The sequence below is a fragment of the Suillus subalutaceus genome (assembly GCF_016647625.1).
Source record: "Suillus subalutaceus strain FC151 chromosome Unknown DFJ58scaffold_740, whole genome shotgun sequence".
Classification (NCBI taxonomy): Eukaryota; Fungi; Basidiomycota; class Agaricomycetes; order Boletales; family Suillaceae; genus Suillus; species Suillus subalutaceus.
Window position 1 is genome coordinate 1 of NW_024540989.1, and position 12601 is coordinate 12601.

Consider the following 12601-nt stretch of genomic DNA (forward strand, 5'->3'; position numbering starts at 1 on the left):
TCCAGGAATGAATCATAATGTCCAACCAAAAGGCCCTATCATTGGTTTGGTAAGTCTTCTATTCCTACCATCAAACTGCTATTTCTGACTACAAGTCATCTCTAATGAAAGGTGAATCAGCACATTTGCTCCTGGCGCAGTAATTTCGGATCGATAGCCATGGCCCTCATTGCAAACTTTCTAGCTACTTCTAAAGATGACGAGAACGAAGATGAAGATGAAGACGACAATATCAACTTTGAACAAACACTGGCAGCAAATCTTCTCGACGAGTGGGCCTTCCTCTACAATGATCCAGATGTTCATGACCCAGACCAGATTTACTGGTCTGAATTTATGTTGGAAATGATCAAAAGCGCACATATGAATGCAATGGCTGGATTCCTTGATGTCCCGCGCTCAACATGGATGATCTGCAATTGAAGGGTATGCAGGTTGTGATTGCCGCATGCGCTGCCTCAGTAGGTCCCATCTAAATTTTCTAACATTAACTAACTGTTCATTTTCATAGCTAGAACGTGCTCTCAACTTTGTTGCAAAGCCCAAAGCTTCCAGCAATGACCAAAGCATCAGCACTAGCAGTGCAAAGGGCAGTACTACCAAGGGTCGCAGAATACTACCCCTCAAGCACAACAAATCCAGTGGCAAAGACAGCACTGCTGCATCAACATTTTCAGAGGCAAATTGTGGATTGGCGACAGCTGAATACTACCAATCACTCAAGAGGCGGGGGACGAAGTATACAATGGACACAATTTCATTGGTGTGCCAACGCCAGGAAGCGATCCAAAAGCTCAAGAATGCTCCTGCTGAGGATCTGAAACCCAAGGCCAGGCATGCCCTGCTTTGTATGTATTTTCCCCTCGTCATGTGCTCTGCTACTACCACTGACACATCTGACACTGGCAGAATACCCATTGCAGTCCCCCCACTCCAATCATTCAAACCGTCATTCTAACATCTACACATATTTGCATTTTAGAGGACTTTACTCATTCTTCTAGACTACTTTTTTCGCCCTTTTTTTGATAGTCTACTTTTATTAATAATCAGTGTCGTGCTTTTTCAATGCGTCTCGCAAAAATAAGTGTGAAAAAGCTGAGAAGAAGTGGAATATCAGTAATGAGATCTACTGAAAAAAGTAGGTTCTACTTTTTCGACCTTGTGCTACTTTGCATGCGAAATCGTGCGAAAAGCGGTACATAAGTGGGTCAAAAGTGATCTCGTGATTTCCTGATGTATGAAACTTGGAAGAACAGCCATCTAACGAATGGGTATGACGTTCTGTTCACTACATATAATACAGAGCACGCAGATAGATTGCATATTCAAGTGACAAAAAGGTCATGATTTCAAGTACAATACGGTAGCCATTAGTCCAGCTAAGGCTTCAAGAAGAAAATCAACTTTTGCTAGTGCCAACTCCAAAGCGTCGGTCTCTCGTTCGACAGTCGCGCGCAGACAGGCACCAAGTGGCTCGTTGGGTGTTTTTAAAGAGCCGGCAGATGATCCCCGTGCCGACGAGACAGGGGTTACAGCCTCGATGGTGCTTTGACGAGCCGCTCGTGGTTTCCTGACGATTATCAACTCCTTGATGCCCAATTGGACACGTGGATCGATTCCTCTGGTCCGTAGCACCATGTTATGCTCTATGGAATAATCCAAGAGCGCACTGATGCGAGCTAAACAAATGGTGAAAAGGAAATCAAACGCGATAACAACCAATGCTTACTGTTCAAGTAAGCAGGGAACGCCGACCTCCGGCGCCTGATCAAGACAAGCATTTTAAAAAATGCCGCTTTGTACGGCACTTGTTCCTCTGAACAAATCACGAGCAGGGTCGCGCCAATATTACTTGAATTCATAGTGGCGTATGCAATCTTAATTACCAAGGGCATCAGTGGAAGAGCCTGCTAGAATTGAAATCATATTTACCTCCGTAAGAGAGATGATCTGCAACGGAAATATTATCGTCAGTTGACTATAAGAGATGAGTGATAACAGAGACAGTACCTTACGGCCGTAGTGGCGAATTTGGCGGTCTTCCGCATCACTAAACTTCATCATCTCACTCATGGCTTCCAGAAAACGGTCCAGAGACTCGAGACGATTAGCCAGTCTTCTAAAGACTCCCCAACGATAGAGATTAGGGACGTTGTTAGGCATGAGTATTTACAGTAGAAGATAGGTGAGTATATGGAGAGATGCAAAGTGATGGAGAGAAGAGAGACACTGCCGACACGAAATATATAGTGCTCGGATGCCTGGGTCCACATATTTGAGAAGCGCTTGCCACAGGCCATGTAAGTATATCAAAAGAACAAATATAACTTTCGCCACATAGCTGCGGTGCATTCCGTGGACTCTGCCAGTGGACCGTGTTTGTGGCATCATTGTCCTTCGTTGGCACATTTACTTTACTCCGGAGTCTGAGCACCATGAGTCACAGTTCCGAAAACGGGAAACACAAAATGTGGAAGGTGTGGACGGCGAGACATTGATTGCGAGCCATAAGATGCGTAAACCACAGATGTAATAAAGATCCACCTGTTTGAAGGGGCTCCAAGAATTTACCACGTTCGCACGCGTGGCTTGGATGCGGTGGTAGGTGGGTACGATTGATTTGAAAGTGTGTCAGACAATGACCTCATGAGTTCATAGTCCTTCCACAAGTTCCGGAGAATGAGAGAAGTCTGCTTCCTCGTCGCGCTCGCGCTGCCCTGTTGGTACGCCGTCGCAACATATGGCTCCACATACCGCACTTCATCGGTCGTAACTTCTTCACTGTATCCTCGTCCTTAAGCTTTATACTTGATATCGAAAGGAAAGATCACTGTGTTGCATTCGGACCTCGTTAAAAGACCTTTCGTAAGAATATAAGAGATGGAAATGCGAAGTTGGTTGGGTTACTGCAAGTATTCATGTACCACCAAGTATTTCGATAAACATTGTCTTGATGGAGCACACACCAAGAAACTCAGTGGTACAACATGCTTGGCGTCAGGAATGTTCCATCAGCCGCACTGCGGTAGCCTGCGAAATGCTTCTGTGCTTATCAGCGATAACAGTGAGTCAGCGCTAAGAATGTGGCACATACAAGTTGGACAATTATATTATTACAGTCGTATGATGGAAACCTGCATGCAGAAGTTAAAGTTGCAGGTTTCTGGGCAGGCAAGTATTATCTCAGAGTCGTTGACGAGGTTTTGACAGATGCTGACAGACGGGCGTGTCTCTCATAGCAGCAGAGACCAAGCATTTGGAGGTACCCACGCCATGCTCGCGTTGGCATAGATTCATCTTTGTCGCTAGTACTAGTGATTCTGACCGCGCCAGGCCCAGATAGGCTAAAATTAGCATCCGGCGGATCATATAGTATCGTTTGGGCCCGGTTTGAAGCACGATAACGCCGAGCTTCTGTTCAACATAGACGCTTCACAACAATATTTGGGTTCCGAGCGTTGTGTGGTCGCTTGCAATTGATGGCCAGCAACTTGTTTCCGCATCAGACGACAAAACAGTCAAGTTCTGAGGCTCGTCGATGGGACCCGGATCGGTCAACCTTGATGCATAATGCATTGGTACATGCCATTTCTTCTGATGGCTCCTTCATTGCCACTGCCTCGTTCGATGAGACTGTGCGCCTGTGGAACACCAAGTCACACAGGCGGATAGGACAGCCACTCGAACATACCGCATGAGTTTCCTGCGTTGCAACCTTTCTCAGTGGAGAACTGCTCGCCAGTGGACTGTGATGGGAATATTCAGCTCTGGTCCGGGCACACCGCAGTAAGGTGAAGTTGAACCAAAACCTCTATGTGGAGACCTTTCGGGCACGAACAAGGTGCGGATGATATTCGTCGTTGTTCTAACATTTGTGATGATGTTCTTATGCCATTGGGCTCAACCCTTCGTCTTATCTCGGGTACGAACTGAAGCGTGCCGCACCGCACTATGATGATGTGTTCGAGGCCTCCAAGATAATGCTCTTCAAGTTGGACAATGCATTCGACCCACGGATACGACGTGAGCCCCAAACAACTCGAGCGCCGACTTGAGGATGACTTACATTTTTTGCAGAGCTATTCCAGTAACACGTCAGTCCATCTGAAGTAGAAGATACTATTCGACGAGCCATTCACGCTCAACTGGAAAACGCTCCACTTCTTTTAATCAACACCATCACTGAGCATATATGTGATTGAAATGCACAGATCAACGACTTCATGGAGAATACAGAGTACAGACAGCTTTTGTCTTCATCAGTAATGCATAGGTCCCTCTAAATGGAGCCCATCAAAGAAACGGTTGCGAAGTACTTCAATTTGGTCATGTTATCCCATAGGTGAAACTAAGGAACTGCTACTGCATGATATTCAGGACAGGATATATGACTTGGATCCGGTTGGAATTGTTGTAAAGTTGCAGAAGTTCTGCGGAGTTGCTCGCAACAGGCTCCTTGTCACTTGACCATGGTCCATGGTGCGCCCAGTTTACTTCGTCTCACCATAACCCCTAACGCATTGACATTCAGTCCTCCCGTATCGAACTACTCAATGCTCAGCTTATGAACTACGAACAATATCTATCAACTTCGAAGCACAAGGAGCAGCAGACGCCAGCATCACCAACGGCCTCGAGTTGAGATGTAAACTTGTATGTGCCACATTCTTAGCGCTGACTCACTGTTATCGCTGATAAGCACAGAAGCATTTCGCAGGCTACCGCAGTGCGGCTGATGGAACATTCCTGACGCCAAGCATGTTGTACCACTGAGTTTCTTGGTGTGTGCTCCATCAAGACAATGTTTATCGAAATACTTGGTGGTACATGAATACTTGCAGTAACCCAACCAACTTCGCATTTCCATCTCTTATATTCTTACGAAAGGTCTTTTAACGAGGTCCGAATGCAACACAGTGATCTTTCCTTTCGATATCAAGTATAAAGCTTAAGGACGAGGATACAGTGAAGAAGTTACGACCGATGAAGTGCGGTATGTGGAGCCATATGTTGCGACGGCGTACCAACAGGGCAGCGCGAGCGCGACGAGGAAGCAGACTTCTCTCATTCTCCGGAACTTGTGGAAGGACTATGAACTCATGAGGTCATTGTCTGACACACTTTCAAATCAATCGTACCCACCTACCACCGCATCCAAGCCACGCGTGCGAACGTGGTAAATTCTTGGAGCCCCTTCAAACAGGTGGATCTTTATTACATCTGTGGTTTACGCATCTTATGGCTCGCAATCAATGTCTCGCCGTCCACACCTTCCACATTTTGTGTTTCCCGTTTTCGGAACTGTGACTCATGGTGCTCAGACTCCGGAGTAAAGTAAATGTGCCAACGAAGGACAATGATGCCACAAACACGGTCCACTGGCAGAGTCCACGGAATGCACCGCAGCTATGTGGCGAAAGTTATATTTGTTCTTTTGATATACTTACATGGCCTGTGGCAAGCGCTTCTCAAATATGTGGACCCAGGCATCCGAGCACTATATATTTCGTGTCGGCAGTGTCTCTCTTCTCTCCATCACTTTGCATCTCTCCATATACTCACCTATCTTCTACTGTAAATACTCATGCCTAACAACGTCCCTAATCTCTATCGTTGGGGAGTCTTTAGAAGACTGGCTAATCGTCTCGAGTCTCTGGACCGTTTTCTGGAAGCCATGAGTGAGATGATGAAGTTTAGTGATGCGGAAGACCGCCAAATTCGCCACTACGGCCGTAAGGTACTGTCTCTGTTATCACTCATCTCTTATAGTCAACTGACGATAATATTTCCGTTGCAGATCATCTCTCTTACGGAGGTAAATATGATTTCAATTCTAGCAGGCTCTTCCACTGATGCCCTTGGTAATTAAGATTGCATACGCCACTATGAATTCAAGTAATATTGGCGCGACCCTGCTCGTGATTTGTTCAGAGGAACAAGTGCCGTACAAAGCGGCATTTTTTAAAATGCTTGTCTTGATCAGGCGCCGGAGGTCGGCGTTCCCTGCTTACTTGAACAGTAAGCATTGGTTGTTATCGCGTTTGATTTCCTTTTCACCATTTGTTTAGCTCGCATCAGTGCGCTCTTGGATTATTCCATAGAGCATAACATGGTGCTACGGACCAGAGGAATCGATCCACGTGTCCAATTGGGCATCAAGGAGTTGATAATCGTCAGGAAACCACGAGCGGCTCGTCAAAGCACCATCGAGGCTGTAACCCCTGTCTCGTCGGCACGGGGATCATCTGCCGGCTCTTTAAAAACACCCAACGAGCCACTTGGTGCCTGTCTGCGCGCGACTGTCGAACGAGAGACCGACGCTTTGGAGTTGGCACTAGCAAAAGTTGATTTTCTTCTTGAAGCCTTAGCTGGACTAATGGCTACCATATCGTACTTGAAATTACAACCTTTAACCCCTGTCTCGTCGGCACGGGGATCATCTGCCGGCTCTTTAAAAACACCCAACGAGCCACTTGGTGCCTCCATTCCCTCGAAGGCTGTCTGCGCGCGACTGTCGAACGAGAGACCGACGCTTTGAGTTTGGAAGTAGGATACAATGATCATCAAGTTGATATTCTTCTCGAGCCTTAGCTGGACTATTGGCTACCATATCGTACTTGAAATTACAACCTTTTCGTCATAAATATTGAAACTATCTACTCAGTGCTCACTCTGTATCATATGTAGTGTTGTTTTCCAAGTTTCACACTTGTTTGCAACTATACACCTCTTGCCCCTATATCTCGACGGACCATCTGCTGCCGCACCAGTAGCGTGACCTTGAAGTTTGAATTCATTTGCCTCGTCTCGTTTGCAAATTCGCAATCCATCACTTTCGTTTATGACTTGATCTCGGCTTGAGGATATCTTCTCGTTGATGATGGTATTCATCGTCCTCCAATGTATTAGTAGTAATTCCTAATCAAACATCACAAAGTTGTATTCGGTGATCCGAACCTGTACCTGACACATCAGTAATTAATGCACAGTTCCTTACCTCACTTATTTTTACATGCAGTAAGCAGAAATAAGCAAGGTTGAAAATAAGTAGATGGCCAGTTGAAAAAGGCCCAACTGAAATATCTCACTGATGTCTAGACAGATAGAAGGTGTGCTGAGGTTGTCAGTGAAACATGAAAGGCTTAGCCGCTAAGGGTTTTTAGAAGTTCTTTTTTACCCGGAAACGGTGGCATGCAGTGCGCCCAGCGATAAGGGAACCGTGTACAGCTCGTAACGCAAAACATTGTACTCCAGTTCTCAACCACTACAGCATGATAATCTCAATCAAACGCAGGTTTATTTTGAACTTGTAGGTTATAGCAACAATGTCTTGGTCTAGACTGATTTTCTGTCGATATCTGCAATCGAGTCAAGCCTCAATCACCATCTTCGTTTCTTCTTGTCCCTTAATCCACTTCTCCCAGCTGAAATGTCATCCGTGGGTAATCCTTGTATGTATCCAATTCCCTGTTAACATTCAGTTGCAAGGGATTCGGGAGGACAGAAAGGGTGGTCGCTGTCGGAATTGTCTTTCTCTTGGACATAGTGAATCCTAGCCGCGCGATGATTAGTAACGGCGAGGCAGTCTATGGAGAGAGAAAAATCAAGCGACACGCCATGGATAGCCTACTCTGCACCCACCGCAATTTGAGTAGCTACTCCGACCCCAACGAGTCCCTCCGGTTTGTTTGCTGCATAGAGGGCGAACATGACCGTGGTACATGTTGTGATAAGGGCCCCACATTCAATAATGATGAAGAAGCTAGCCTTATAGTTGGGTCGCCCTGTGAGAACAGCCGTGCAGCGTCCCGCGTGCCATAGACGGTAGGCTATGCCGCCTGATGCAAGAAAATTGACACCAGTCTCGAGACCCCATCCGGCGAGTCCGTATGAATGGACATTGCGGGTGAGAGGCGTTGCTGTTGCGGGTATAAAGCCAGAAACGGCGATCGATGCTATAACTGACAGAGTGTCACCACAGATAGTCCCTCGTCTTACATATCTAGCTTACTGCAGTGAAGGATCCAGATAATGAACTAATGATGGTAGGACATCAACACGAATGTTACTAGTACACTAATGGTAGACACGACAAATATAGCGTACCGGCATAATACAAATCTTGAAGTTGCGACCCCAGATCACGTATAGTCTCCAAATCTGAAAGGCAAACATTCATCTCTGTGTTGTGATTGAGCCTGGACCCGAAACTCACTAGGAGTAGTTCTTGAGCGAATGTCTAGAAATAATAGGTATCAGTCAAACGACATTGGAGATGCTTATGCTTCGCCACTGACATTCACGATATATACAAAGAAGCCACCGACGAACAGTTCGTTGCCACCAGGGTCAGCGAAGTAGTTATCAGCAGCGCTGGCTGAAGTCGCGAAAGCAGCCATCAACTCCAGCAAGCTTATGATAATATGTGCTGTAGCCAATGAAAATTGGACAACGCTCGACAACAGGAGCGTTCTAGACATCATATCATAGTTGTGCTTTTGTTTGAAAAGAATTAGGCTTCCACTCACTTTCGAGATGCCCCGTGGTGGCCTAGAAGGGTAAAAAGACAAATGCTGAATAAGACGCAGCTACAACCTCCATCAGAAATAACCCCGTGTGCTATGGCAGAGCGCACTTAGTACCTGGAAGAGAAGCGATTGCGTTGGCGATACAATAGAAATTCCTAAGCTACGTACCATATAAAATCGCCTCGAGCCAGATCCCAGTGATATACATCTGCGCCAGAGACTCGACCATCGTGAATAGAGAGTAATTGAGGGACTGCCAGGCGTTTTTTGGGAGGTATCCAAAATTCCAGAAATATATAGGTGGGTCATGTGTTCTACTCGGCTTGCTAGTTCAGGAGCGCATATCAATGGAACAGCATCTCAAACCAATCAATCAGCGGATGGTTCCTGACAGGGATCATCGTGGCGCTTCGATGATTTTTGATGGAGATCATGGGTGTAGCAATAACATAGGAACGTGATATGCGAAAACTTTACATTGTCCATGACAGCGTGAACACCTGCCGGTGACACCCAATGGGAAGTCCATAAGCCGCAGGAGCGTGTGCTACTCCAGAGAGGAAGTTGTACACAGCACACCTTCGTGGGTCTTCTGATTCAATTCTGATTAACGCAACAGTTAGTACGGCCGAACCCGACGACTCAACGGCAACTAGACAAGATGCAGAATTCCTGATTCGGGACTTGGACTGGGGTGTACAAATGGATGATAAACAAGGGAGGATGAAACTTCTTGCTAATAGTGGCCCGGCGTCAGGGACGGTCAGGCTTCATGGTTTAGCCAAGGAACTACTCACAATGGGTATCACTGCCATGGCCATGGCGAGTGAGCTCCGAGTGGACACTGGCGACTGAGGGCCTCAGGGAGGCTCGGAATTAATGCAGTAGTAGCACGCCAGTAGTGGTACACTCGAAGGCTGCGCCCGTCTGCGGCAACTGCCGCGACGTCGTGGACAATTATAATACAGTCGTATGATACCAGGAACCAGGGGGAACCTGCAGAAGAAGCTGCAGCTTTCTGGGCAGGCGAGTATTATCTCAGAGTCATTGACGAGGTTTTGACAGATGCGACCGATGGCCGTGTCTATCTACCATCTGACAGCTGCAGAGAACAAGCATTTCCACGTCATGCTCACGTTCGCATCGATTCACCTTTGTCACTAGTGACTCGCAAACTTGAATCTGCCTCACAGGCTCTTACGAGATTCTCGTTATGTCGTACTACCACATGTAGACACGACAAACGTCTCAATCAGTTAGTAGTCGGAGCACCGCGGGACCGCGTTCGATGCTCCTGGTGATGAGATTTCCAGACAAGGTTTCATCGATCAACGATACATTATACATGCCGTGGGTTGTTTCTTAGAGACGAGGCATGGAAGACCAGCAGCACTAAATTATTAATGCTCAATAATCAATCTCGAGATTGTTATGGTTAAGATTCTGCTCCAAGTACAGCAACATCAAAAGCGACGCGGCAAAGTCAAATGAACGTCTACTCACGTGCGCAACTTTGTGTGAAAGACTGCCCCAATCCTCCTAGATCCCACGCTCGTCATTGAGAAAGAAGACAAGTAATCGATAATGCCTGAGGATCGATCTATTGAGGGAGATGGAGAAGTTACGGCCGAGATTGGCTGCTTGATAATGGTGTGGAAGCCATAAACACACTAGTAGCTTCCGCATCATTACCAAGTTGCCAAATTGCCATTTGGCAAGATCAGACATGGAAACAAAAGCAAACTTGGATAAATGTGACAAACAAGTTATGCTGAGACCGTGAAGTTGTGGTACTGAAATATAGAAAGTCCTGATAGCAACCATGAGTATACTCAACGATATTTGCACTTACCGGTTGCGAGTCAGCGCTATGAGCGTGCACTGGTGAAGACCACCACCGTAGTGAACGTTTGAACTTTGAATTTGCCCCGTGACGCCTTCAAAAATGGTCGACCGTTTTTCAAACTCCACTCGACCGTTTCTCCATACACGTGATTCCCTTTGGTTCATTATTTTGCCAAAGAAAGAAGGTGACCCCCCCGAGAAGTTGACCCTTTGAAGATCTCACCTGACCTATTTTTCCGCGCCACCGCTTGTCATAATTACTAAAATTAGACCAAATATGAGTTCAAGGAACGACCACCGTTCGCTGTTCTAGTGTCCACGATGAGCAGTGAAAACGAACCTCTAATTCCAAGCGCCGAACATGAGACGGTGCACCAGAAATCTCGTACACTTCGCAACCGCGCACTCGTCTGGTCTGCGCTGGTTGTTATAATCATCGTTGTTGCAGTCGTCGCACTGGTTAACCCAAGCTTTGTAAGCGATATTGGTCTGCCGGAAAAGCTGCCCCGGGATCCTAAGCTTGCAGCACAGCGTGTGCTAGACACTGCTCCGGTCATCGTACGCCTCTTGACCCATATCTTCCGCTCATTCCTTGCTGACGGAATACATAGGATGGGCACATTGGTATGTTTCCTTCCCAATATGACCTGTCTGTCATCTTACAGTGCGCTTTTAAGATCTTCCTATAGTTGCTCGCTTCGGCTGGCGCAACAATGTTACCGATATTCATCTTGACAGTCAAATGCCTATGCATGTGGATATTCCACGTCTGAGGGAAGGGAAAGTCGGAGGATTCTTTTGGTATACAGCGGTATCCTTGCATTCTACTTTGAACTGACTTTCATCAGGTCTGTATATGTGGATTGTGCAAGCTCTGAAGATGAGGGCCCCCGATTTCTTGAAGGCTTCCTGGCGCGTCCGGTCTGAATGTTCCTTGTTGAGCTCAATGCATCTCGCTGACCGCATTGTAATGATAGAGACACCCTCGAGCAAATTGACGTCGCAAAGGGTCTGATATCGAAGTATCCTGACGTGAGTCTCATATTCCTTAATGCTAGTAATACTGACTGATGTCTGGCGCAGGATTTTTGCATACGCTGTCAGTGCAAGTGGTATCAAATCAGCGATAAGAGACCACAAAATCGCGAGCATTCTAGGTGTTGAGGGGTGAGTACCACTTCCCTGGCTCCTTCCATTCCCCTAAGGTCATCTCAGTGCCCCATCAACCTCGGGAATTCCATTGCCGTCCTCCGCCAGTACTACGAACTTGGGGTTCGCTACGTAACTCTGACCCACAGCTGTCACAACGCTTTCGCCGACTCCTGCGGTATGTTGATACCGAGTGTCCCCAGGCACTACGGCCTCAGCCCTCTTGGCTTCAAACTCGTGGAGGAGATGAACAGACTTGGAATGCTTGTTGATCTATCTCATACTTCTGACATGACTGCAACGCAAGCCCCTACTGCATTCCAAGGCACCAGTCATCTGGTCCCATTCATCTGCGAGGGCCATTCACGATGTTGCTCGCAATGTGCCTGATGAAGTGCTTAGTCTCGTCGGCTTTGGCGACGGGCAAAGGGATGCCGTTTTATGGTCTGTCCAGAAAATAATCGATTTACTCATTTTTAATGGTTGTGCAGGTCAACTTCAATGGCCCATTTGTCGCTGCCGACGGCGAGGCAGATCTTGAAACCGTCGCTGATCACATGGCATATTGCAAAAGTTGCTGGAGTGAAAACAGTAAGTTATGACCGATACTCGCTCGGCTGCGATCTGACGGTGTCGCAGCGTCGGGATCGGGGAGCGACTATGATGGGATTCAAATACTCCAAAAGACTCGAGGATGCTTTCTAAATATCCTGCTCTTGTACGCGGCATCTTTCCACCTAAATCTAAACGATGACTGACTGTTCTGCACTTCTCAGCTCGCTGAGTTGTACCAACGTGGACTGGAGCAAGCAAGAACTAGCTGGGCTCACTGGGGGCAATTTCCTTCGGGTGTTTGCGGGGGCAGAGACAGGTGGCCAAAGAATTGCAGGCTGCAGGAACCTTGGCTAAATATGACATTTACGATAAGAGAGAAGACCTGCCCATTCGCAGGGAGCTTTGATATGTTCAGGGAGGTGCGGCGGTACGTCTATTTGCATGACTATCTAGATCCGTTTCAGTTGCGAATGTAATTTGCTAGTTTATTTCTGTGTTAGGATGAAATATCATTTGAAGAA

The 12601-nt window shown here is 46.8% G+C and overlaps 5 protein-coding genes across 5 annotated transcripts; 3 read left to right on the forward strand and 2 right to left on the reverse strand.

Annotated features, from left to right (window-relative positions):
* Positions 1 to 17: 17 nt before the first annotated feature.
* DFJ58DRAFT_850332 (uncharacterized protein) lies at positions 18 to 1136 on the forward strand (the record flags this gene model as incomplete). Its single annotated transcript, XM_041393766.1, has 5 exons — positions 18 to 49; positions 141 to 390; positions 435 to 461; positions 512 to 848; positions 1054 to 1136. 5 exons carry the CDS (start codon positions 18 to 20, stop codon positions 1134 to 1136), a joined length of 729 nt encoding a protein of 242 aa, XP_041234669.1.
* A 200-nt stretch (positions 1137 to 1336) lies between these two features.
* Positions 1337 to 2524, reverse strand: DFJ58DRAFT_451643 (uncharacterized protein). Its single transcript, XM_041380473.1, has 4 exons — positions 2014 to 2524; positions 1936 to 1953; positions 1733 to 1880; positions 1337 to 1682 (listed from the first exon to the last, which is right to left on the reverse strand). The coding sequence occupies exons 1-4, from the start codon at positions 2164 to 2166 to the stop codon at positions 1345 to 1347; spliced, it is 657 nt and encodes a 218-aa protein (XP_041234670.1). The 5' UTR covers positions 2167 to 2524; the 3' UTR covers positions 1337 to 1344.
* Positions 2525 to 5587: 3063 nt separating this feature from the next.
* DFJ58DRAFT_739606 (uncharacterized protein) lies at positions 5588 to 6541 on the forward strand (the record flags this gene model as incomplete). The annotated part of the gene is made up of 4 exons (XM_041387044.1): positions 5588 to 5740; positions 5801 to 5818; positions 5874 to 6021; positions 6072 to 6541. The coding sequence occupies 4 exons, from the start codon at positions 5588 to 5590 to the stop codon at positions 6539 to 6541; spliced, it is 789 nt and encodes a 262-aa protein (XP_041234671.1).
* An 868-nt stretch (positions 6542 to 7409) lies between these two features.
* DFJ58DRAFT_673453 (uncharacterized protein) lies at positions 7410 to 8760 on the reverse strand (the record flags this gene model as incomplete). Its single annotated transcript, XM_041383063.1, is given in 7 exon segments — positions 7410 to 7589; positions 7645 to 7964; positions 8094 to 8163; positions 8219 to 8242; positions 8301 to 8520; positions 8532 to 8598; positions 8700 to 8760. The coding sequence occupies 7 exon segments, from the start codon at positions 8758 to 8760 to the stop codon at positions 7410 to 7412; spliced, it is 942 nt and encodes a 313-aa protein (XP_041234672.1).
* A 1903-nt stretch (positions 8761 to 10663) lies between these two features.
* Positions 10664 to 12601, forward strand: DFJ58DRAFT_833519 (uncharacterized protein). The gene is made up of 12 exons (XM_041392234.1): positions 10664 to 10908; positions 11054 to 11177; positions 11225 to 11234; positions 11257 to 11297; positions 11354 to 11398; positions 11460 to 11543; positions 11582 to 11792; positions 11833 to 11961; positions 12017 to 12116; positions 12165 to 12243; positions 12332 to 12374; positions 12397 to 12601. Exons 1-12 carry the CDS (start codon positions 10698 to 10700, stop codon positions 12484 to 12486), a joined length of 1167 nt encoding a protein of 388 aa, XP_041234673.1. The 5' UTR covers positions 10664 to 10697; the 3' UTR covers positions 12487 to 12601.